Source organism: Manis javanica, chromosome 10 (assembly GCF_040802235.1).
Source record: "Manis javanica isolate MJ-LG chromosome 10, MJ_LKY, whole genome shotgun sequence".
NCBI lineage: Eukaryota > Metazoa > Chordata > Mammalia > Pholidota > Manidae > Manis > Manis javanica.
The window spans coordinates 23,755,066-23,781,046 of record NC_133165.1 but is presented as its reverse complement, the minus strand read 5'-3'; the positions used below and the strand labels follow the sequence as shown (position 1 = coordinate 23,781,046).

The window sequence follows — 25,981 nt, the reverse complement described above, 5'->3', positions numbered from 1 at the left end:
CAAAAGAAAGCACCAGACCCAGAGAGGTACACTGGTGAATTCCACTAAACAAGGAAGAAACTTTACCAATTCTGTACAATCTTTCAGAAGACAGAAAAGCACAGGGAATACTTTCTAACTCATTCTGTGAGGCCAGTACTACCAAAATACCAAAACCACAAGATATTACAAGAAAAAAAATTACAGATGAATATCACTTATGAACATAGATGCAAAAACCCTCAACAAAATATTATCAAATTGAATCCAAAAAAGTATAGAAAGAATTATACACCATGAACAATTTGGATTTATCCCAGGTATACAAGGCTGGTTCAACATGTGAACATCAATTAGTATAATCCATGGCATTAGTAGACCAAAATAAAAAAAACATGATCCTATCAATAGATGCAGAAAAAATATTTGACAAACTCCAACACCCATTCATGCTAAAAATTCTTGGTAAACTAGGAATATAGGGGAACTGTCTCAACTTGATAAAGACTATCTGCAAAAAACCTACAGTTAACATCACACTTAAGGATGAGAAACGTGAAGCTTTCCCACAAAGATCAGGTACAAGGCAAGGATGTTCCCTCTCACCACTCCTTTTCAGTTTCCATGTATCTATCCTCTCTCCTCTGCTCAATTTCCCCTATTAACATCTTGCATGGTGTGCTACATTTGTTACAATTGATGTATCAATACTGATATATTATTATTGGCTAAAGTCCGTAGTTTACATTAGGGTTCACTCTATTGAACAGTTTTATGAGTTTTGACAAATACATAACCCCATGTGTCCACTATTATAGCAACATATGCCTTAAAAATTTCCTGTGCTCTATTTATTCTTCTCTCTACTCCAAACCCTTGGAAACCAGTGATTTTTTTTACTGTCTTTGTAGTTTCCCCTTTCCCAGAATGTCATCTATTTGGAATCATATATAGTCTTTTCAAACTGGCTTCTTTCACTAAGCAATAGTACATTTAAGGTTTTCCCTTTTTTTTTCCTTGGCTTGTTAGGTCATTTCTTTTTATTGCTGAATAATACTCCATTGTATGTATGTACCACAGTTTGTTTATCCCTGTTGTTTAAATACTTAAAAGTGTTTTTTGCTGGATCATATAGTAAGACTATATTTACCTGCCAAACTGTCTTTTAAAGTGACTGTACCATTTTGCATTCCCAGCAACAAAGAATGAGAGTTCTTGTTGCTCCACATTCATGTCAACATTTAATATTGTCAGGTTTTTTTTTCAGCCATTCTATTAGATTGTGGTGGTATCCTGCTATTTTAATTTGCAGTTCCCTAATGACATATGATGTTGAGCAACATTTCATATACTTATTTACCATCTGTATATCTTCTTTGGTGAAGTATTGGTTCAGATCCTTTGCCCATTTTTAAAATTGGGTTATTTTCTTTTTATTAATGAGTTGCAAGGATTATTTATATATTCTAGATACTGGTCCCTTATCAGATATATGATTTGCAAGTATTTTTTGCCCTTCTATGAGTTGGCTTTTCACTTTTCTGATAGTAACATGGCAGCACAAAAGTTAATTTTGTGTATTCCAGTGGTCTTATCGCCTAGTCACTTGCATTTATTGTTGCAGCCAGAATGTGCGGGGGCAGAAACAAAAGTAAGCAAAAGGAAGGGCAGTACAAACGGCCAGGAGAAGAGAGATGACTGGAGAGGCACTGAATCAAAGGCACTGGGAGGGAGTAAAGAGGATCTAAGTAAAGGATGCAGCTCTTGCCCTGGGGTACCTAACCCACGTTCCCAGGGTGGCTCCTATTTGCTTTGTAGCCAGATATGTTTACTCGTTCTCAGATGCCTCTTAGTGCAAACTTGACGGGGGCTATATCGCTGCAGGGGTCTTGCCTCTTGGTATTCCCATTCCTGATAGCTTTTCTGTATTTTCTGAGAAAGGTACACACACGAAAAAGCAGTGTTTGAGGTCCCTCTGTAGCACATACCCGTGGTAAGTGTTCTTTAAGGGCAGGGAATCTGTTTCATTGATCTTTTTATCTTTCAGCACCTACCACGAAATCTGGCACACAAACAGCTAATAAATGTTCAAAGAGTGATAGAGTGGGACACAATGGATAGGGCCCGAAGGGAAGGTTTATTATTAGTTGCCGCGTATGTTTGACGGCAAGGAGTCTCAGGCAATCTGGGCGGGGAAAAAGTTGCCTCAGCTGACAAGGGAAGCAACTAAATAAACCCTAGCTGCCACTCAGCACAGGGGCTGCGAGCCGCGGGGTGCGCGTACGGGGACGTGGGCCGAGACACAGTCGCGTTGTGCGCCCCGACCGCCGGGCGGGCGCAGGCGGAGCCTCTGGGAGTCCTCCGCCCTCCCGGCCCGGCTGCCTCCACCTGGCTCCGCCCCAGTCGCCAGGCTCCCATCCCCCTCGCCCAAGGACGCCTGCGAGGAAGCCGAGGCTAGCAGAACGGAGCCTGAAAGGCAAGAGGGCCCTTGGGTGCAGGCCCGGGGCAGGGGGTGCGGCGGGGGGCCTAGAACCAAGTGGGAAAGATGGTGCCGGGACCAGGTGGGAGGTGAACCGAGAGGAGACGGGAAAAGCGGTGTTGTGGCATTAGAAGCCGGAGCCGCGGGGGGATGGGCAGGCGGGCGTGAGGAGCCCCAGCCCCGGGCCCAGCAGCCTGGGCTTGCACGCTCTGCCCGGTTCCTGGGAACCAGGGGTGCGTGAGTGCTGCTCGGACCTTCTTGCCCTTGGCTGCCCGACTCCCAGCCTGGCACTCACCCGGTTCAAATCAGTGCACCTGTGATGCTGCCTGTCTGTATTTCTCCCTCCCGAGTGCTTATCCACACACGTGATTTTATGTAGATTTTTACCATGTCTGTTTATTTCTACGTGTGCGTCACTGGATCTATAGAGAATGCTTATATATGAATCTGCGTGCAGCCGTGTCCTGTTATCTCAAAGATGTAGGATCAGAATCTGCACTGGGTTTTGCAGGTCAGCATTCCTAACCTTCCCCTTGTTATGGTGAATTCTCTCGCTCACTAACCTCCAGGGGTGGAAGATCCCCTATATGGGTTTCTATCAGTACTGAGCTTCCAGAGTGAGCGAGGAGAAAAACTCAGGGGAAGAGAGATCAGCATACTCATATGTTTTATCCTTTCCTTTCCAAATTTTTCCCCTCCTATTTGCACCAGCCACGTAAGTCTTACTTTTTTTTAGAAAAGAAGAAATTTGGACATGAAAACCCTAGCGAAATTGGGGAGCATTTCTCTCCATGTGTGTTTATATTCATCTCGCTATTTGTCACTACATGTGTTCTTAAGACCCATCTGTAAGTGTTAGAAGTAGAGAGAATATGGAGCTAGATCTGTGTCCAGGCATATTTAAAAATTTTCATATATTTATGTGCATATTGTGTTGTCCATCAATGCACTCATCCTTTCAACAAGTATATACTAAACTCCTCTTATGTGCATAGTCTTCACTAGGCTTTGGTAGTCTGGTGGGGAGAGAGTTTTTAAAAATGAACATGATAGCTCCCTGAAGGAGTTTTCATTCTAGGGAGGAAAAATGACTTTAGCAACCATCCAATTCAGGAGTCTGCAAACTTTTTCTGTAAAGGGCCAAAGAGTAAATATTGCAGGCTTCACAGGCTATTGGTCTCTGTCACACTGATCTACTCTGCTGTCGTCGCACAGAGGCAGCTGTAGATAGTAAATGAAAGAATGAGAGTGGCATGGAAACTGAAATTTGAATTTCATTTAATTTTCACGTGTCATGTAATTGTTTTTTCAACCATTCAAAAATGTAAAAACCTTTCTGAATTTGCTGCCATGAAAAAACACAAGAAGGGCTGGATATAGCCCATGAGTTTTAATTTGCTGACTCCCAACCTAGTACAACCTTCTTTTCAATATATAAGAAGTAATGAAACTACCACATAAAGTAGTAATTAAATGCTAAATGAGTGATCCAGTTCCCAACAATCTGTGATTAGAGGAGGTCCAAAAGAAGCTCTCCTTGACCTGTGCTGTCAGTGAGGGCTTGGTGGATTTAATAGCAGTGTGACTAGTACTGTTTTAAATAATGGAGTGGGATATTGATCGGTGGAAAAAGCCTGGACAAGGGATGTAGTATGGCCAGGCGCAGAAGTGGGGAGGAGCAAAGTAGGGTTCAGGGCATGATGGAGCAGAGAATTTGGGGAAGCAAGGGCTGAAATGTTAAGGCAAGGGCTAGATCATAGAGCTGCTGAGTGCCATCCCAAGAGGTTTGGGTGTCATCTGTCAGCCCTGATTACATGTAGTATGTCTTTGAATCTGTGTCTCTTAATAAAACACTTTGTGTGTTTGTGTATGCAGGTCCTCACGAGTGTATCAGTCATGCATTTTATTGGCATGTGTGTAGTTTCGTGTCTATCACCTACTCCAATTTCCTCATATTTACAGCAGACACATGAGCTGTGCCTAAAGGTCATCAGCTCCTGATCACGTGAACGAATCTTCTCTTCTCTGAGGCCTCAGAGACCTTCCCATGGAGGTTTATTTTATGTCTTTGACAGAGTGGAGAAGGCAAACACAAGCAGCGGGAGACCAGCTGTTGCAGTAGGTGATGCAGGGGAAAGAGGCAGTGAGGATAGAATAGAACAGAAGGGTGAGGGAAGATAAGAAGGATATGGTAACTGTTTTGATTCTGAGAATTAGGAGGAGATAAATTTAAAAATAACAGATTTTAATCTGGATAAGTGGAAGAGTGATGATCCCATTGGCATTCCCGTGGATTCCATATGGATACAAAAGTATGTCTCGTATGTTCTTTTAAGAGAGATAAGCCCTAAAGACAAAAACAGGAAGGTGTTTACATGTCATGTATACATATCTGTGCATTTGTGGCAACGACTTTTAGTATGTAGTGTGAGGGGCAGGCCTGAAGTTAAAGGATCGAGATGCTCAGGAGGCAGAGAGCCTGAGAGGGATAGGAAAAGCCATAGAAAGTCCCTAAGCATTTCTGAGCCTCAACCATTAATTTTCCCAAGCTCTAATGTACCTTTATAATCTTAAATTCCAGTTCCAACTTAGCCCAGTTCTATAACAACCAAGCCTAATCTTAACCATAACCTAATCTACCCTTGCTTTTCTCTTTCCACTTTGCCGATTTTCAGTGCCCCAAACCTCATCTGATTCCTGTCCTTTGCAGTGGCCCTTCCATGAATCAAAAGGGAGAAATCCAAGAGGCTGAATTACCTTTCCTCCTTTCCCATTTGTTTGGTCATCTGCCCTTCTCCTTGTCCTTAGCTTTTTCTCCAAATAGGCTCCATTTGGGGTGGGAGGGATTAACCAGGACTTCTTACAGTCTTGGACTTGATTACTGTGACATTTCAGCTTGTCACTCTGTGGGGGTGTGGCTGTCTTTGGAGGAAGTCCGAACTCCCAGGCTGTAAAGCGCAGAGGTAGCCTTGTGGGAGAGCCTGACTGAGGTGGCCCCAGCCAGTCTACCAGAGCCATTTCCTGAGCTCGGAGCACCTCGATCCAGCTGTATCTTCACTGATCATTCTCTTGAATTCTAGAGTTGATCATGGCCCATGAAGAGCACCACGCAGCCAAAACCCTGGGGATCGGCAAAGCAATCGCCGTGCTGACCTCTGGCGGCGATGCCCAAGGTAAGGGTGAAGGCACCCTCAGGAAGGGAGGGGAATGTGGCCGGCCGGGCCTCTTGAGTTTCTTGACTCCCTTAGCTGTAGACAGAACTATCCTCCGTAATTAATATCTTTCTGCTGTAGATTCACACTGGTATCCTAGGCTGTCTTAAAAATTTGTCAGTTCTGAGTCCCCAAGTGCTTTTAAATTGTATTTGCTCTAATTCTTTCCAAGTTTCTCTGAGGTTTGGGACCATTTTGGTCCTTGGGTTCCTAAAAGGCTAGTATTTTTCTCCAGCAACATTGGAAAGAAAGAGACTAAAGAGATAAAAGTAGAGAAGGTGGGAGGTGGATCCACTTCAAGTACATTGGAAGTGCTAGGGGAAGGGGAGACACGGAACTGGTATTTGGGGGGCCCTAGCTAGATCTTCAGGTGTCCACTCCAATGTCTGTGGAGCCCCTGCACTGACGAGAGTCAGGCAGCTCGCCCTTACGGTGCATCCTCCTCCCGGGCGCAGTTCTGCTTATTTCTCTGTTTCCTTCAGCCTTTCCTCCCCTCCACTCTATTAGCCCTTGAACAAAGAGGAACAGCCGTGGTTAATGAGTACAGACCCATGGGTGGGGGGGCTGGGGAGCAGAAAGCAAAGCCAGAGGGAGCCCGTCTCTGGGCCGAGTCCCAGAGACCTGGGAGTCAGAGCCATCAGGGCTGTGGAAGACCAAGGGGAGGGGAGAGGACTAGGAGCTGTTTGTCTCACTTTTTCTCTCCCTTGATGATCTTGTGTATTCTAATTTATAATATGTTGAGGACAGGCAGGATCTCTTTGAAAGGAATTTGTGATAAGGAAAAGAGAGAAAGTGATCTCAGCCTCCCCTCCCTTCTCCGAGGCTGCCCTAGACGGGGTGTTCAGCACCCACACTGTACAGAGCCCTGGTTTGTCTGTTATGATGAAGTCATTTCCTCTGGGAACTTATAGTTATGTGAGGAGGGATATCATATGTTACTAGAATTCTTACTTAAGGCACATGAATAACAATATCAAGTGTGCTTCACTGAGTAGATTCCACTTACATAATGAAGCGATAGGCTTTGGTGGGATTAACCAGGGAGAACGTCTTGGAGAAGATAGATTTCAAGAAAGTGAACTCTTCACTCAAATAAAATGCTTAAAACAGTGCCAGGTATACAGTAAATACTCAAATATATTGTTAAACAAAAAGTGAATAGTTGAGCATCTGCTGTATGCCAAGCAGGATGGTGGAGACACAGGGAGAAAGGCATATACACTGTCTCTGCTCTTGGATCCTTCTTATTAGTATGTTAGTGAAGCTACACTTTGATTATATTTTTAAGCTACTATTTATTTAATTATTACTGTCATACATATTAGGAACAGAAGAATGCTAGAATGAGGAAACTGGAGAAGGAGGGCACAGAGGCCTGAGTTTAGGAACAGTGGTCAGATTAGGAATGCAGAGCCCCACTTGAGTGTGGAGACTTATGACCTGGGTCCCTTTTCTCTTCTCCCCTGGAAACAGTCCCATGCCAATACTGAGTTCTTCAGTGCTCCGAATGTTGATCCTAAAACCTTGGTAGGATGGCCTGTGGAATTGGATTGCCAAATTAGGAAGCTAGAGCCTGCTAAAAAATCCAAGTGAGGCACACACAGTTACGAAATTATGAAAAAGAAATGCTCTTTGGAGAGGGAAAGAGGTTAAAAAACAAGAATAGATACGTAGGATTTAACTTGAGTCTCCGAGCAACAGGGCCCTTCCAGCTTCTGATCCAGAGCAGAGAGACCCTCTTAGAGATGCTCATCACCATGGAGGCAGGGGCTTTTGATAAGCTGACTTCTGGAGGACCCAGCTGGACCAAGGCCTATGGGATTATGTAGCAGGTACAGTGTACTCAGGGAAATACCCCACTGCAAGTCCACATAACACCACAAGTGTCTGTCAGCAGGGACAGGTGGTAGAGGGTGAAGCTCTAGGGAGGCAGGGAAGCAAAACAGAAAACTCGAAGTAGAACTGAGAGGTTCCAACTGAAGGACCAGCTCAAATACAGAAGCAGCCTGCCCATAGATAAGTTTCATGATCCCCAGTTCTCCCAGGGACAGAACACAGCAATGTTTTTTCTCTGTGGACTACCTGGAAAGTGAGGTTGGGCTCTGTAAAATCTATGCAGGCCACAGCTCTGTCCTTCCCTGAGCAAAGCTAATGACCTTGTAGAGAGTGGCCAGGAGTCAGACATCCTGAGCTCAGAAGTTAGGCTGATTAGATACCAAATTCCAGTTCTCTTTCCAGCCCAGTAATGACCCCAGTCCCCTCCAACCATACCACATTTGGTTTTATGAAATTGGCATATCCTGCTGGAAAGAACCTGAGTCACCTGCTCTAGCCCCCTGCCTTCAGACAGGCAGTCCATTCTGAATGCGTATTTGTCTTGTTTTCAAAGGTTTGGAGGAACAGGGATCCTATTACTTCTCTGGATTGTTGTTCTAGGATTTATAATTTTTTTAATACATAGCCATCAGAAAGTAGAATTCACATCTAACATTTATTCTTCATGTTGGAATTACATAATTTTTTTCTTATTCAAAGTGTAGTTAAAGTAGAAATAAACTTTTCAGCATCTGCTTTCAAAAAGTTAGTGACCAAGTCATTTATTAGATTATTCTATTCATCTCAGGGACACATCACCCATAGCTTTTCTCCCCAAGCCTCTTCCCTGCAGGCTGTAACTGGAGACACCAAACTGCGTGCTTCTGATGTTCCCCAGAGCTCCTCCCGGCTATACCCAGAACACCCTTGGATGGTGCCTGTAATCTTATGCTTCATCTTGTTTCTAATGAGTCAGGCAGCTACTCATAGAGGGTTATTTAGGGCAACATGCAACAGCCAAGGAGAGCCTCGCCAGGAGGGGCCTGGAGACAGGATAGGCCAATGATGTTGCAAGCAGAGTCCAAAGAATTACTGGGACTGCCTAGTATAAACCATCTAGCCCTCTCATTCTGTGATTTCTAGGGAAGTAGGGGTTTGAGGTACAAATACAGGGTATAAATGGGGTCCTAAATTTGATGTCTAGGAAAACAGGTACCCAGTTTAGAGGCAGGACAATGACTCTGGAGGTAGGTAGTGGGGAGATAGGAAGGCAGAGGGAAGACAGAAGAGAAAAAGTCTTTTCTTGTGGAGTTTTCTCCTGCCCAGTGGATTTGGGCATTTCCTGCTTACTCTCTCTTGGTTGCTTTATACTTAAACCTTTTAAGTCACCTTTCCTAAGTCTTTTCTCCTCTATCCTTACTCAGCTCTGAAGCAGAAAACAGCATTCCAGCCTATACATGATTTTTCCTTATTTAAGATTACAAATTCATACTCCTTAACTCCAAGTATCCAACAGAGAATTCCACAGACCTTGTGAAAGTCTAGAAAGTAAACAAACAATAGTTTTATATTTGTTCTGAGTGAATCATATCTGATTCTTTCCTAAAGAGTTGATGGCTTTGCATTGACTCTGACCTTGTTCTTTTCATACACAGGCTTCCCCTAAGCTTCTGAGAAGTATGAAGATGTTTGAGGGTATAAACTTAGACTTCTAGACTTAATGGGGCTTTGCCTTAGTGATGTCATAGGGAAGCTTTGACATCAGTGCTCACCAATGAGCTCATTAGTCAAGCCCTACCTTCCAGCCTTGATCTTAGATCAGAAGCATTTGACACTTCCCACTTCTTGAAATGGTCCACTTTGGCTTCCAAGACATCTCTAAGTCCTAGCTCACTTTGGCTTCCAAGACATCTCTAAGTCCTAGCTCCCTTTTTGTCTTTCTTGTTGCCCCTTATTAGTTTCCTTCATGGAGCCCCTCTTCCCCTGCCCATCCCTCCAGTGTTGGCTCCATTCCTTGCCCTTTTCCCTTCTGATTCTACATGTTTTCTTAAGACAATGTCTTCAAGGTCCACATGGAAATCCCACAAGGACTTCAAACTCAACGTATCCATATGTGAATGTGTATCTCCACCCCTGCCTTCCGAAATCAAAACCTGCCTCTGCTTAGTCAGTGGCGCCCCAGCTTCAGCCTTTGCCTCAGGCATTTCTTCCTTCCTCTCTAGCACCTTGAGATCTAATCACCTTGCTGAGCAGATTAAGTCCTAGTGTTTCTGTTTCCTGATGTCTCCAGTCCAGCATCTCTGTTTTGTCCCCAGCGCCACTCTCCCAGCCTAGACCCTCCTCATTTTTGTCTAGCCTGCCATCTATTCCTAGCGTCACCTCTTTCAGTCTGGCCTCCTCATTGCTGCCTCAGTGATCCTTCTGATATGCAGACATCATCATGTCCCTCCACTCTCAAAAATCTTCAAAGATTCTCCATTATCTGCAACTTTTTTTTTTTCAAGTCACCCCACTGAGAATCAGATGAAAGCTGTGGCCTCCCAAAAGCAACACCCATGTCCAGAAAGCTTCTTACGCAGTCCCATGGGGTTCACGGGTCCCTGAAACCATCCCCAACAGAGCCCCACTGACCCTGGCCTACAGATGGAAGCTGAGCTTCCCCATGTGGCACACAGGTGCCTGCCCACTTGTGTAGCTTCATGTCTCATGACTTCCTATGGTACATTTTATTCTTTATAACACTAAATGACCCTCACCTTTTACGCTGCCTGCCTGCCTAGAATACTCTCCTCCAAATTGTCCATGTGACAAGAATGCTGTATCTTCTGTGTAATTTATGACCTTCCCTGACCACCTCCTGGCAGGGATGCTCTTTCTTACTTTGGACAAATCTCCTTCATTAGAATTGTATTGTAACCATATTGTAATTCTTCACAAGTCTTGAGGCCCATCACCAAATCCTTCTCTGTATTCCCGACCATATCACTCACAGCTATGCCCAGAACATGGTAGGCATCCAGGAAACATCTGCTTCAAGCTGAATGTAGCTGTGGAATACTAGCCTTTGTCAGGCTGAAAGCCAAACCCACCCCCAGACAGACTCCTGGGCTTTCTGATTCTCTTCCGTTCAGATGATGTGAATCATGCGGGAGCTGGTGGTGGTTTTTAGTCTGATGCTAAACTGCTTGCAAATTACTGGCTTCTCAGTGCTCACTGGTGGCAGATATTTCTCTGGGCAGGGCTAAGGACCACATGAACAGATTTTTAGATTGCTGGGGTATCCGAGGGAGGGTAGCTAAAGTGGTTCACAAGAAGTTGATCCATCATGGTTCTGAGATTACTTGGGCATCACCATGAGCCAAGCCCCACATACATCAGTAGGTAGGATTACCAGGATCAAAACCAGGAACGACCTCCATCGCTTGTCAGTGAAACGATGCTTAGCACAACCTCAGTAGCGTTGTTTCTGATACGGAGGTGTTCACCATTCCCACCAGGTGCATGTGGGGACAGGTTGACCCCTCAGCAGTTCTGGGTGAGGTAGTTCTTGTCATTGAATAGCTGCAAGGAGAGGATAGTGCTTACCTGGGCAAAGGGGGAAACGTTCTTTCCCCCATTTTAGTTCTAATTGTTTCTCCCAGTAGGAACAGAATAATTTACAGCACAATTTTTAAGTTACTCATACACATCTTACATACAGGGCCACAGGAGGAGGTCAGACAGGAGAAAGCAGTGAGAGTGTAGAGTCTGCTCTGGTTCTGCCTGTACTCTCCTCTGGTAGGCTGGGAGCTGGAGACTCTCCCCTGTGTGGTGTACTGTGGAGCATCACCAACCCAGATGACCCTGAAAAGCTGTGACGTGTGGAGGCCGGGGGAATCCACCACGCAGTAGTGAACATACTTGTGGGCAGAGGCCAAGCATTTAGCAGTGTCTAACCCCCCAGTAGACGTTCATGATGATTATTCCCCAGATTGCCCTGGCAAGAAAAGGTCTCAGGAAAGACAGGATTTGGGGGAGGGGAACTGAGCAGGTGTCCAGAGCTCCATTAACACAGGACGCAGTAATACAGTCTTTTGGGGAGGCCAGAAGATGGTGAGGAGCAATATAGGTCCAGAGAAAAGCCTGAGAGAAGGACTGCCGCATATCCTGGAGCCTGGGGCTGCTTTCCTCAGTACTGGCCTCTCCCTTGCTTGTCCCCTTCTCCTTGCAGGCATGAATGCTGCCGTCAGGGCCGTGGTTCGAGTTGGCATCTTCACTGGTGCCCGTGTCTTCTTTGTCCATGAGGTTGGTTCCCTGCTTTGCTCTCCATCATTCGTTCTGTTTTCTCCTCCCCCCTCCCCACCTTCTCTTTGCTTACCTTGCCTTGCTGTATCTAGCTTGTCCTGGCTCCCGATCGCCGCCAGTCATCCCTCCCCACTCTCATGTCCCGTAGTGATGGTGGGACCCAGGGTATGCAGACCAGGTCCTTGTGGTGCCTGTTCAGTTCAGAGGAAGAAGGAACTTTCTCTTCCCTTCCCCTCCCCTAAAAAGAGAGAGAAGCTGGAGAGAGATGCGTGCCCAGGACTGAGCCTCAGGAGGGAAGAGCCTGTCTTTCTGAGGCTCACTCCCCTCGGCTCCCCTCTCTCCATCCCCTCTCCTTCTCTGTCCACACTTCTTTCTGTGTAGTTTTTCTGCCTCCTCTTAAATTTTATAGGCTTATCTTTTCAAGTCACACTTTTTCCCCCTTTCTCCCTACAATGTCCCCTGGGACAAGCAAAAAATCAGAGAAATTAAGATTAAATATTAGGAAGGACATCCTGATGATTCAAGAACAAGACCAATGAGAAGAGAGTATTGAAAATTTTGACATCTCCTTCCTTGAACTGACTGTTAAATATGATGACCTCATGAGCACCCGGGAACCAGCAATGGGGGGAGTGGCTAGATTCTCAGAGGACTTCTTCCCAGGACCCTGACTTAATTCTGGGAGTTCAAGGAGAAGCCAGGCAGAGGCTGAACGGGTATAATGCACCTCACAGGGTTATCAAGGCCTGGTCGACGGTGGAGATCACATCAGGGAAGCCACCTGGGAGAGTGTTTCGATGATGCTTCAGCTGGTATGTTCTGGAGGAGCCCTGCCCATATTCATCCTGTCCTTGTCTCACCCCATCTGGTTTGGGCTCAGGGTTTCCCAAATTCCCTGCCACGTGGTTTGATATGAAGAGATTCTGTGACAAGAAAGGGGCTATGATTGCCCTTTACCCTTTGCATTTGAAAACATCACCCTGGTTTCCTGGGGTGTTATGTAGGTGGAGATGTGATCATAGGATAGTTTGCTCTTTATAGAAAGGTAATACTTGAGGAGCTGGCAGGGAAGCAGGCCCTGCTCTGGGGTCACAGGGAAGGTCTGTGGCTGAAAATAGCCTCATCAGAGGGCTGGAGCCACAGCCACAAGTAGAGCTGAAGGCTGCCAGTCCTCATGTGATGGGGGGGCCAGCTGAGGCCAGACGGTCAAGAGAGGGAGGGACCAAGAGGGCCTTTTAGAGTTTCAAAAGAAAAAAAAAAGAATCCTGATTATATCCACAACCCTTTTTGCTACTTTTTCTGAGTTATTATATACATTTTCTGCTTTACTGAAAAATGTACAAATTACATTCATATCCCTACTTTTTTATCTCAGTCTCCTAAAAATCCCTGGGAAGTAATTGAATGTGCAGTGCACAGTGAGGGTTCTCTGCAGGCAGTGGTGCCTGACATGAAGTGTTCTGGGAATGGGCTAGAATTCTCCATCAATACTCCCTAAGTTAGAGATGCCAGGAGCTTAAAAGATTTGTGAAAACTCTGAGTATGCTTAACTTTCTCAGGATATCATAAGCTTCTGGGAATTTAAGGCTGTCTACACTCAGCTGCTTTTCCTGTCAATACCTGGGTATTGTGGCGCCTTCCACTAGCACCACCGATCCCAGGAAGAAAAGGGGAGAGGATTGGCGGTGCTTGGCTACAATTAGAAATCATAGTGTGTCAGAGAGGGAAAATAATACTACCCAGCACATTGGCATGAACTAATAATGTTTGGACACAATCCAGGAATGTCAGGCCACCAGGGAGAATTTCCAAAGACTGAAGTCTCTGCTACTTCTTATACTTATAAGAGGTGAAAGATGAAGATTATGCCAAAGGCCAGCAGGCATGTATATATTCCTTTGTTTTCCTTAAAGGTAATCACTTTGGTGACAAGGCCTTCAGTGGACTGGGTTGATCTTAGCAGTCTTCTAAGAGGTATTAGCAGAGTGTAGGAATAACCCTAAGACATCTCAGCCAGCGTCACTTACCTTTCCTTTAGAGGGGACAGATGATTCTTAAGGATGGCAGGGAATTTCCTGGAGAACCACATGTCATGACACCGTCACTGTGTTGGAATAGGGTCTTACTTAGCACGTCAAGCCCAAATTTGGCTGTGTCATCTGGGCCGGTGACTTCTACCTCTTCCCCATAGGGAGGCACAGTGATTGGAAGCGCCCGATGCAAGGACTTTCAGGAGCGAGAGGGGCGACTCCAAGCTGCCCACAACCTGGTGAAGCGCGGGATCACCCACCTGTGTGTCATCGGGGGCGATGGCAGCCTCACGGGGGCCGACACCTTCCGCTCTGAGTGGGGCGACTTGCTGAGTGACCTCCAGAAAGCGGGTGAGACATTGTTCTCGTCAGTACTGTTTGTCCATGAGTGCGTGCGCGCACACACACACACACACACACACACACACACACACACACACACACCACACACACACACCACACACACCACACACGCACACACACACACCACACACACACCACACACCACACACACACCACACACCACACACACACACCGCGCGCACACACACACACACACACACACACACACACACACACACACACACCTGTCCTCCCCCTGGACAAGATCGTTGCTCAGACAAAATAGGCAGTCTTGCCTCCCTTTTTCTGCTATTGCTCACATTCCCATGGGCTGCAGTCGCCTCTGTCCCCCAGTCGCCTGCTCTGTAGGCGTGCCAGATACCTCACCAGAGGCTCTTGGTTTGCTTTCCATTGCCAGGTAAGATCACAGCTGAGGAAGCCTCGAAGTCCAGCTACCTGAACATCGTGGGCCTGGTTGGCTCAATCGACAATGACTTCTGTGGCACTGATATGACCATTGGCACTGACTCTGCTCTGCACCGGATCATAGAGATTGTAGATGCCATCACCACTACGGCTCAGAGGTATGGGCGCCTGTGGGGTGGCAGCCCAGAAGCAGGGCGGCTGAGCCAGCCTGCAGGACGAGGGCCTAGAGAAGAGGAAGTGTCTGAGCTGTGGAGATGATCGTGACCAGCTTTCTGGGGCTAGGCAGCTGTTTTTAACTAAGAATCATCCCTACAGCATTGAAGCTGCACTGCTTTCTAAATGCTGTAAGACTTACCTCTTGCCACTGTCTAGCCCACTGTCCAAACATGTAGCTCTGAGGACTTGAATACCTGTGGGGTCTCCAAATGATCATGTATCCGGACTGAGACAAATCCAGGGGGTCCAAAACCTGAGTCACCCTTTCAAGCTGTGTCATGGAGATGGTAGAGGCATTGCCACCCCTGCCCAGGGGTCAGGGGACTCCGAGGAAGCAGGGTGGGAGAATAGGAGAATGGAAGGGTAATAATTTACCCCTGGGTCACCCTAGAGGATTCTAGGTGAGTTGAGCCCTCTCTCCTGCACTTCCTTCCTTGCTATCCATCCCTCCCAAGACCCCATCCCTCCCTGGAATAGAGCCTTAGGACTGACACCTTGTACCCCTGTGTTTGAGCTACCTTGTGGCTGAAGTATTCCCTGAGGCCCTCCTGGTCCCTCGGGAAATCTGCCCGCAGGCCTGCAAGTATAAGTGCAGCTCCCTGAGAGGGTCCTTGGCCTAGCTATGGGGGGCAGCTTGATGCTACTGTAGGGATGCTTAGACTGTGTAAGTCCTGTGTTTGTCTCTTACAGCCACCAGAGGACGTTTGTGTTAGAAGTGATGGGCCGGCACTGTGGGTGAGATTCCATCTTGACTCGTGTATTCCATGGACCCAGCAGTAGCTCTCTCCTCTTCCCTGGGGGCCCAGAGATTTCTGCCCGTGGGAGCAAGCCATGGTGTAGATTAGATGCTTCTCTAGGTGTGGCCCCCTTTCCCTGTCTGCAGTCCCCGTCCCTTACATACCCAATATGCGTGTGTGTATACGAGCACAGGTGCCCCCGCGGTGTGGCAGAACAGACAGTGCTCTGACAGGAGCCACTGGGTGGGGGAGCACACATGGAGGTGCTCTTCAGGGACAGAATCTCAATGAGATGCTGTCTTAGGGATGCTCACCCTCACCCCAAGAATGAAACAGGGTCCTCAGACCTTTCACCAGCTGTGGGGACGAGGTGAACTGCTGGGTACAGGAGGCAATCTGGGGAGTGCGGCTCCTAGCCTGGTCTTCCGGCTCTCATCTCAGGTACCTGGCTCTCGTCACCTCTCTCTCCTGTGGGGCTGACTGGGTTTTTATTCCTGAATGTCCACCAGATGATGGCTGGGAGGACCATCTTTGCCGCCGGCTTAGTGAGGTACTGACACTTTATTTTGCCGTTAAGAAAAATCCGTCACCTAATTCCACTGATGATTTTGTCCCATCCCTCTGTTTCAGTCGCCTGACCATCTTTGTCTTTGTTCTCGATCAGACAAGGACCCGTGGTTCTCGTCTCAACATCATCATCGTGGCCGAGGGCGCAATTGACAAGAATGGGAGACCGATCACCTCAGAAGACATCAAGAATGTTAGTATGAGAGCGAGCAGACAGGCCTTGGCACCCCTGCGGCCCCACTCCCTAGTGATTTCGGGGTCCCTCTGAGCCCCTCCTGCACACCTCTTCCCAGGTTTCCTGCCCTCTGCTTTCCTCCCACCAGGAACATTGTCAGAAGAGGCTAATTCATCCATGGTTCATTTAAGTCTTTGCTTGTCTTCTCTCCCTGACTCTGTATCCCTCTCTTTGTCCCTCTTGGTCTTTTCAGTTGGTAGTGGCACGTCTGGGATATGACACCCGTGTCACTGTCTTAGGGCACGTGCAGCGGGGTGGGACACCATCGGCCTTTGACCGGATCCTGGTAAGTATAGGCCTCTGTGGCCCTCATGTCTTAGAAGCACCAGCTTCTTGTCCTTCCCCAGCAGAAGTGCCCTTCACTAGGACGGGGCTGAAGCCATTGGTCCTGCTTCCCCGTCACCAGCCTCTCACTGCAGTGGCGCTGGGCCCAGTCGCATGTCCTCAGGAGTTCTCTTCAGCTGCAGAAATCATGGGAGCCTGTATGCTCCCCAACTGAGGACGTCTAATACCTTAGAGCTCTCCGATAGTAAAGCTTTGAGCATTACTGAAATTATTAAGATCTAATCTCAGACATTCAGTTTGAACCCTCTTATACTGTTTTCATTGGAAGAGAGAGGCAATATCCTTCCTTGTTTTTCCAGTAAGAAGGGAATATTAAGCCTCAGTATTCCCTTGATTACTATAGTGGACATATTTCTCTGGAACCAAGTAGAATCCTTGGGTTTACAATGGCAAGAGGATGAAGAGTCATTAAGCTTTAGGTGAGATCTGGGTAGCAAGATAGAACCTAGTGAGTCCGTGAGCGTGGAGCCGAGCCCTGTGCTTCGGAAAGGGCCCTGGCTCTGCAGGCTGAGGCCAGGTGGCGAGGCCTGAACCTGCGCCCTGGGCCCCTTGCAGGGCAGCAGGATGGGTGTGGAAGCAGTGATGGCACTTCTGGAAGGGACCCCAGACACACCAGCCTGTGTGGTGAGCCTCTCTGGTAACCAAGCTGTGCGCCTGCCCCTCATGGAGTGCGTCCAGGTGGTAAGTACCCAACCTGAATGCCTTGCTGCCAGCCCCCAGCCCCGTCTCTGAACGGGAGCTTGTGGGGGAGGGGCGGCTTCTAAGGCCAAGAGGATGGGAGCCAGTGGAAAGGCAGGGCGGTGCAGGAGACATGGGGAAGAGTGCAGCAGGCTGTGCAGAGGAGCTGTGGCCTCTCTAAGCCTCCGTTTCCCTGGCTGTAAAACGTTCCTAAAGATGATGAGAGACTCTGCATCCTACCTGGTGATGAGACCCAGTATCTCAGGCTGTTCAACCTCAGGCCCTTCCTCATACGCTTATTGGAAGACAAGTGCAATCTCTCTCCAAACTTTACTAAAATCAAGGGAATATTGTTAAGGTCTGTCTGGACAGCTTATGTCTATGATTTCTATCTTCAGCATGTTCCTCTGACCAACATGAGGTTACTAATACTCACCCTGAAGGTTATGATAGGGATTGAAGGGAAAGGGGTTGATGCAGGACCTGAAAACGTTCAGTGCTTGGAAAGTGGTGTCTCTTACTACAGAGGAGTCACTCCTTTGATACCACAGAGCAAACATTGTGGCTGGGAGCTGAGGTGTCCTGCCCGATTCTTGGGGCTGGCGTGAATGTTTAGGGCTGGCCCTTCATCTCCTGGCCCACTTCACTCTGAGACGTGGGAGTCCTGCCAACCTACCACCCAGACAAGCCCCAGCCTTGCTTGGAACTCTGTCTCTGAAAGCCTGAAAGCTAAAGCACTGGCTCGCAGAGCAGGAATGAGTAGTTAGGAAGCACATGGAAGGGATTAGCCTTTCTTCCTAACTGGGTTTTCTGTAGGATCTTCTTGATTTACTTAGTTTAGAGACTTTGAACCTGGGGCTCTGGGTGTGAAGGGAGAAAGATGCTATTTATCTGTAAGCGCCCCACACTGCCCATATTCTAATACATAAGGCCCTGAATCATTTCCTTTTGTTGCTCATTACTCAGAAGAGTGAGGAAAACCAAAGATCCTGTGAAAGTGTTGGGGGGGCAGAGAAAAGGTGGGGTGCAGGGTGCGTAAGGTCTAGCAGCAGGCCCAGAGACAGGCAGTCTTCCTGTGGGACAGCAGTCCAGCCATGCAGAACCCTGCCCTGGAGTCCTGACAGTGCCGTGCCCTTCCCGCAGACCAAAGACGTGACCATGGCCATGAATGAGAAGAAATTTGATGAAGCCATGAAGCTGAGAGGCAGGTGAGGAAGTGACTGGGAGCTTACAGAAAGCAGAACCTGGAATGTGGCCTGCAATCAGTAGCATCATGCCCAAAATAGGAGCTTCTGCTTCTTCCTTTTCTTAGTTTCTTTGCAAGTTTCTCCCTAAGAGAATTGCTTTGAGAGGTGCTCTCCCCGGGATTGGCCTTTTATAATCTGCTTCTTCTATACATGGATTACAGCTTGGTTATAAGTTTCCATAGGTGAGGGGCAGTGTCCCGTGTGGGTGCAGTGCCTGGGAGAAGAGTGCCCATGGAGAGTTTGGTGAACCCCCCGCCCAGTCCCTGTAATGCCCCAGTGACATCCTTAGAGGTCTGTGCTGTACAATTTCACCCGGGGAGCAACGCTTCAGACCAGGTTGGATCCTTTTGGTTGAGGCCATGGGGGCGGCCTGAAGACACCTCTCTGTCTCCCTTTGTGCTTTATACAGAAGCTTCATGAACAACTGGGAGGTATACAAGCTTCTGGCTCACGTCAGACCCCCAGTGTCTAAGGTACTGGTATTGCTGTCTCCCCTTGACCCTGTCCATCTGCCTTTAGGAAGTGCTGCCTCCAGTCCATATAACCTGCGGCCTTGCCAATTTCTTTCCACTGTAATCTTCAGTGCTGAGCCCCTGACCCTGTTGAGGTCATTTTCTCTCAGCCATCCCCGACACCAGCCCCATGTTTTTGGAGTGCCCTGAATGGCCCTAAGCTGAGACCTGTGTCCATTCAGGGCTGACAAGATAGGCTGCAAGGTTGGGGAAGGGAAGGGCGTACTATTTTCTCAGGGAAAACCTGGGAATAACCACTTCTGAGTGTATTTAAGCCTCCACCTCTTCCACTGGAAGAGTGGTTCTCAATGTTAGTTTGTATCAGAGATCCTGGGTTACAAAACATGCATATTTCCTTCAGATCTAAGATGGGGACCAGGAATGTGCAGATTTAACAGGCTACCTAGGTGGACTCTGAGGCAGGTGGTCCAAGGATCACACTTTGGGAACTGCTACTCTGGAAGGCCTCCTACTTGGCATGTAATGATGTTGGGGTCAGGGACGCAGTATTCAGCTATGGTAAAGAGTCTCGCCTCCATGGCGTGCAGGAACAAGCTGGGCCACAGGTCCCGGGAGATGGGGCACGTTGGCAGAGGCAGATGTCATCCTGCAACCATAAGGGCCTCGGAGGTCAGCCTGCCTTACTGACCTGTCCCCTCCTTGCCCTGCTCCCTGTCTGCTTCCCTCTCCAGAGTGGCTTACACACAGTGGCTGTGATGAACGTGGGGGCACCTGCCGCTGGTATGAATGCTGCCGTCCGCTCCACTGTGAGGATTGGTCTCATCCAGGGCAACCGAGTGCTGGTTGTGCACGATGGCTTTGAGGGGCTGGCCAAGGGTCAGGTACGGGGCTGCAAGGCAGGAGGGCACATACTCTGGGGCCAAGGAGCAGCCACGCGGAGGGGAAGTGGAGCAGGGCAGCTGTCTGTTCTCTTTCCTTTGTCTCTCACTACCTTTCTCTCCACTCTGTCTGAGTTGAAGTAGATATTTAATTTTAGGTCAGTGTGAACAGGCAGGAGACACCGAAGGGAACCCTTCTTAGCAACATGTCTTTTAAAATTCTCTGTCCAAAAGTGCAGTGTCAGGCTTTAGTAGGTGCTTAATATTTGTGAATGAGCAATAAGGGTAGAAGACATTGCGAGGTGGGAAAAAGCCAGTGCCTGGTGTTCCTCTTCCAATTGGGGGTGTCAGGTGGGGCGAGAGCTCACGAAGTGGTGTCAGTCCACAGTGCGGCCCTGTCACCCTTCCCTGCAGATTGAGGAAGCTGGCTGGAGCTATGTTGGGGGCTGGACTGGCCAAGGTGGTTCTAAGCTTGGGACTAAAAGGTAAGTGGCATTACAGGAGCATTTCTTCCTAGTCACCTCTGAGGTGTCCCTTGGGATGTGGGTACTAGTTCTCTAGGCCAGGTCTGCTTGGACATCGCTGCTGTCTAGGCCCTCTGCCACCCAGCTCACAGTTGCTTCCATGAGGGCCGACATGCCCATCCAAACATCTGTCAGCAGCTCTGGCAACTTAGAGCCCCAGGGTGTATCTTTGTACAGGGTGAGGGGTGGGGTAGGGAAGGGATGCAGGTCAAGAGAGTCTAAATATGGCTCCTTGTAATTCTAGCTTTTCTCTCCCTGAATTTTGCTCTCTCTCCCTTTTCTCTCCCTCAATTTTGCTGTCTCTTCCCCCAATTCCATTACCTCACCCTCCACTCCCCACCCCCAATCGACTAGGACTCTACCCAAAAAGAGCTTCGAACAGATCAGTGCCAACATCACGAAGTTCAACATTCAGGGCCTCGTCATCATCGGGGGCTTTGAGGTGCGCACCCCTGCTGCTTCTCTTCCCCTCCCACCTTTCCCTTTCCCTCACTCCGCCCTGCTGCTCTCTTCTCAGGCCTACACAGGGGGCCTGGAGCTGATGGAGGGCAGGAAGCAGTTCGATGAGCTCTGCATCCCATTTGTGGTCATCCCCGCCACGGTCTCCAACAACGTGCCTGGCTCTGACTTCAGCGTGGGGGCCGACACGGCACTCAACACCATCTGCACGGTGAGGCCACTGCGTCCCGTGCCGGCCACCGGGTCTCTGCTCCCTGGGCTGAGCCTGCTCCTCAGCAGTGAGCTACTCTTCCTGTATCAACCTGGTGACAGTGTTTGAAAAATGCTCCTTCAAGCCCAGGTTTTCACACAGATTTTACACATGATGATTCTCACGTGCTGAGTGCCCCAGCCTAGAAGGCACCAGTGTTCTGCATACTTCTCTTCTCTTCCTGAGGTCACACAGCCTAACTTCCCTCTGAGCCACAGAAAGGGTTACATATAACTTCCTTCCCAGGAGAGGAGTCCGTAGTGTGGGGGCAAAGGTGCCCACCATCCCTGAAGGCAGGGTCTTGAGGCGAAGGGGACCTGCAGGCTTGGGGAGGTGTAGTTCCAGAATTGGGGATGGCAAGGGCCAGAGAAGAGACCAGAGTCATATCCGTGTCTTTCTAACAGTGGCCCGTTGTCTCTGCAGACCTGTGACCGCATCAAGCAGTCAGCAGCTGGCACCAAGCGCCGGGTGTTTATTATCGAAACTATGGGCGGCTACTGCGGCTACCTGGCCACCATGGCGGGGCTGGCGGCTGGGGCTGATGCTGCCTACATTTTTGAGGAGCCCTTCACCATCCGAGACCTGCAGGTAGACGGCTATCCAGAGCCTGCCAGCTAGCTGTCCCCACGGCCCCCAAGTCGTGAGAGCTCAAGGCGAGGGCACAGCTGCCTGTGGAGCCCTGTGAGGGCACTGGCATGTGCACCCAAGCGGCTGTTCTGTGGGTCACACACACATGCCCATGGTTCCTGTTGGAGCATTCCTTTGGAGGGTGGCACGTTACTAAGCCCTTAAATGTGCTTTTGCATTTTATCTTCACAACAGACATGTAAGGAAGATATTATCTCCATATTACAGATAAGAAAGGTTTAGAGAAGTCAAAAATCTTTTCTACATTCATAAGTGAGTAGGTGGTTTAACAGGTTGAGAAAGTCAGAGATCTTCCTACCGCATCACCCCCACCCCCAATTTCCCTAGCTGCCAAAATGGATTCTTCTCACTGCATTTCTGAGAGGGACCCCTTTCCCCTCCAGGGTGGGGCTCTGACTCCATTTTCACAAGCACCATGTGATCCTTACTCTCTAAGATCCCAGCTCACCGGAGGCAGAGAGCCACCACATGGAAGGGCAGCAGCCGTGGGGACTCCCAGGCCCAGGACCCGCCAGTGCCCCCCTAGGAGTACAGGTGGGGGTATTTCCCCCCCTGTGCACTCGAAGACCAAGTGAAGGGCCTGGTTCCTCCCAGGGGAATTCCTCTGTACATGCAGGAAACCCATTTAGAGACCGATGCTGAGCAGAGCCAGCCTTCTGAGGGAAGGGGAACCAGAAAGCCCTGGGAAGGGACTGCGAACCGACAGTTCCCCAAGCTGTCCCTGACTCCTGCAATGCACCTGTCCCATTGGGCGTCTCCATTCACGGTCTGCACTCAGCTCCTTGAAGGGATCAGGCACAGTCAGGCCCAGGATTATGAACTCTCTCCCCTCCTTCCCTGGAAAGGCCTGGCGAGAAGGAAGAGATCCATGTGCCCACCCGACCTCATCCACTTCCAGCTGGGCTTAGGATTTACTTTTTTATTTTCAGGCCAACGTTGAACATCTGGTGCAAAAGATGAAAACAACTGTGAAAAGGGGCTTGGTGTTAAGGTAGCTCATCCAGTTTGTTCCTGAGTGAAGAGAAAAGGTCAGGTTTGGCCCCAGCCCCGAGAGTAGATCCATGGTTGGGACAACCTGAGGAATCTGCGGGTGTTCAGGGAGAGAACCTGAACCACGGGGGAGATAAGCAGGGAAACAGCAGCCTGCACAGGCAGAAAGGGGTGGCGGGAGTGGGGTGACAGTGCAGGTCACCGGTGCCTGGTCTCTACCCGGCAGGAATGAGAAGTGCAATGAGAACTATACCACTGACTTCATTTTCAACCTGTACTCTGAGGAGGGCAAGGGCGTCTTTGACAGCAGGAAGAACGTGCTTGGCCACATGCAGCAGGTAGGGAAAGACACCTGTCGTGCCCCAGCCCCAAACATCCACCGAGTCTCCCCTTGGCCTCTGATCTGCTGAAGGCTGTCAGTGCCTCCTGAGGGCATGAGCCTGCCATCTGTTACAGGGATTTTCTGTTTTCAGAGTCAAAACATCTTTACCCTAGAAATGGCCTTAGAGATGATGTGGTTCATCCATCTTCATTTGGGACAGGGTTTCCAACCTCTGCACCATTGCTATTCAGGGCTGGATAGTTCTGTCACAGGGGCTGTTCTGTGCATTGTGGAATGGCTTAGCAGCATCCCTGGACTCCACCCACTAGATGCCAGTAGCACCCCCTCCCAAGTGGTAGCAACTAAAAAATGTCAGCAGATATTGCCAAATGTCCCCTGAGGAACAAAGTTGTCTCCAGTTGAGAACCACCAATTCATTCAGATAAAGGAAATGAGGCCCAGAGAGGAGAAAGAATTTTCTTGGGGCCACTCATCAAGCTTGGGCACGAGGCAGAAAGCCTAGCCCAGTGCCCACCAACCACTCTGTGCTGCCCTTTGTAGGGAACCCGTGGAGTGCAAACAAGAACTTGTGTTGGGCTCCATCTCCGCCAGCTACAGTTACAAGGGGAAAGGAGTTCTTTTCTACCCCCCAACAATGAGTCCCCACCCAGGGTGGGCATGGTACCTGGTGGTATTAGGCCTCTCCATCCCAAATGGCTCCAGCTGATCCCTCTTGAGCATCGACCTTTGACCTTTCTCTACCCACAAATGAATTCCCAACATCTCAGTTTGAATGAGCTTCCTCACCCCTGTAGGAGTTGGGCCCCATTGGATGAAGATGAAGACCTGTTTCATGGCTTTCCTTCCTTCCCACCTTCCCACCTACTTTGCTTAGTTCATAGAAAAGGTACATATTTTTCTGAGGTGCCGCTAAGGTCATCCAAATGGTCACAAGGAACACTTAGTGCGATCAGTGACAGTGACTGACTGAAGCCGCCAGGCTGCCAGAGGGGCAGGGAAGTGTGGCCAAGCAACAAGTAAGCCTAGAAGTAAATGAACAGGATCTAGTGGCTGTGGAGCAATTGTGAGACTATAATCATTTCCTGTAACTCATTAGCTACTCTTACACCTGACAAATGGCCACATATTTCTGGACTCCTGTTCCTGGCTGTAAACTCAGGGCCTTTTTTTCTCCTTTTTCCCTATGTATTCAGATATCTCTCCCACTTCATTAGAGTCCTTCCTGTACTTTTTATGATTCTCTTTCCAGGGTGGGAGCCCAACTCCATTTGACAGGAATTTTGCCACTAAGATGGGCGCCAAGGCTATGAACTGGATGTCAGGGAAAATCAAAGAGAGTTACCGTAATGGTAGGTGGGCTAAGAGGTCAGTCCCTCGATAGAGGCTGGTCCCCCGGGATAGAGCTGACTGAACATCCCTTACTGCAGGGCGGATCTTTGCCAACACCCCAGACTCGGGCTGCGTTCTAGGGATGCGTAAGAGGGCCCTGGTGTTTCAACCAGTGACGGAGCTGAAGGACCAGACGGATTTTGAGTGAGTCCACCTGCTCCGTGGAGTGGTTCCCTCCCTGGCAGTTTCAGCATCTGCTCTTTCCAGCTTGCTCACAGGTGTAGGAGTGACACCACTCATGTCACCTTCCCATCTGATGCCCATGCCCTAAAATCCAACCTTTTTTGCTCAGTGTCTCACTGAGCCTTTGCTGGAAATTGACTGGGGTGCCCACAGATTCGGTCATCATGTGCCTCATTCCTCTGCAGGCACCGCATCCCTAAGGAACAGTGGTGGCTGAAGCTGAGGCCCATCCTCAAAATCCTGGCCAAGTACGAGATTGACTTGGACACCTCTGAGCACGCTCACCTGGAGCACATCAGCCGGAAGAGGTCTGGAGAGGCTGCCATCTAAGCCTCTCTGGAGTGAGGGGCATGGAGTGTCTGGTCGTGGTCTTTTCACCCAGACAGATCCAAGTCCATGTACTCAAAGTGTTTTAGCTCACATTTCACTAGGTTTCCTTTTCTTCGGTAACTGCAGCCATAGTCACCTTTGGCCAGGGGCTGGAGCAGGGGCGGTGAGTGGGGCTGCTTCTAGGGGGTTATCATGGTTTCTGCCTATTTCACCTGTTGCACAGGCTGCGCTGCTCCGGTGCCACTGCTAAACTTCAGTGACTCGGAACTTTCCTAAAAATAGGCTTTATTTATTCCTTTGTGACAATAGAGCCTTGGTCCCTCTGCTGCTTTTACTACAGTGACAAACACTAACTACACTAATAAATGCCAACTCGTCACTGTGCACGTGGTTTTCATGTTACCGTCTTCACATGTGGAATGTGGTACTGTCAGCCCTACACACCAGACTCTGCTGCAACAGACATCTGGGAAAATGCAGCCCATGTGATCACCCATGTATTTCTACCTTCTGGATTGCTTTTCTGCAGCACCTCTAGGCTCTGGATATAGGGTCCTAGGACCCAGCACACTGGTTCTGACCCTCATCCCACACCAGTCCCTCCTGTGCCCTCTGCAGCCAGCAGAACACTCCTGTCTCCCTTACATATAAAGTTGTGTTCCACCTCTTGGTCATATACCCATTAACCAGGGTTGCTTTTTTCCAGCTGTTCAGTGCTCTCTCCTCTTCCTTTGACATCCCAGGGTTCTTCCTTCCTTCTCAGCTTTTCCCTTGTACTCCTTCCTGGATGAAAACCAGATTCCACTGTGGGGAAACAGGTACATTTTGAAAGCCTGGGAAACAGTCACTCAGTCATGGCCCTGGTTCGGTGAGTTAGTTGAAAAGCTGCTTTGGAAAGTTGTCAGTTCTTATGCAGTTGATT

At 48.8% G+C, this 25,981-nt stretch overlaps 1 protein-coding gene across 3 annotated transcripts in view; it reads left to right on the top strand.

The window, feature by feature from the left end:
• PFKM (phosphofructokinase, muscle) overlaps positions 1–25,443 on the top strand; it is a 37,047-nt gene extending 11,604 nt beyond the window's left edge. The window contains exons 1-23 of one of the 3 annotated variants that reach the window (XM_017669882.3): positions 2,236–2,455; positions 5,539–5,631; positions 11,696–11,769; positions 12,504–12,581; positions 13,961–14,150; positions 14,560–14,725; positions 15,474–15,518; positions 15,962–16,070; positions 16,185–16,280; positions 16,516–16,608; positions 17,223–17,348; positions 18,489–18,553; positions 19,002–19,065; positions 19,797–19,946; positions 20,358–20,428; positions 20,822–20,909; positions 20,985–21,137; positions 21,600–21,764; positions 22,754–22,815; positions 23,041–23,152; positions 24,407–24,506; positions 24,585–24,690; positions 24,915–25,443. In XM_017669882.3, coding sequence (XP_017525371.2) covers positions 5,547–5,631; positions 11,696–11,769; positions 12,504–12,581; positions 13,961–14,150; positions 14,560–14,725; positions 15,474–15,518; positions 15,962–16,070; positions 16,185–16,280; positions 16,516–16,608; positions 17,223–17,348; positions 18,489–18,553; positions 19,002–19,065; positions 19,797–19,946; positions 20,358–20,428; positions 20,822–20,909; positions 20,985–21,137; positions 21,600–21,764; positions 22,754–22,815; positions 23,041–23,152; positions 24,407–24,506; positions 24,585–24,690; positions 24,915–25,059 — 2,343 coding nt within the window. In that variant the 5' untranslated portion in view covers positions 2,236–2,455; positions 5,539–5,546 and the 3' untranslated portion in view covers positions 25,060–25,443. Of the gene's footprint in view, positions 1–2,235; positions 2,456–5,391; positions 5,422–5,538; positions 5,632–11,695; positions 11,770–12,503; positions 12,582–13,960; positions 14,151–14,559; positions 14,726–15,473; positions 15,519–15,961; positions 16,071–16,184; positions 16,281–16,515; positions 16,609–17,222; positions 17,349–18,488; positions 18,554–19,001; positions 19,066–19,796; positions 19,947–20,357; positions 20,429–20,821; positions 20,910–20,984; positions 21,138–21,599; positions 21,765–22,753; positions 22,816–23,040; positions 23,153–24,406; positions 24,507–24,584; positions 24,691–24,914 lie in introns of those variants that run through there. The other 2 variants (XM_017669883.3, XM_017669881.2) reach the window with 2 other exon arrangements.
• The last annotated feature ends 538 nt before the right edge of the window (positions 25,444–25,981 follow it).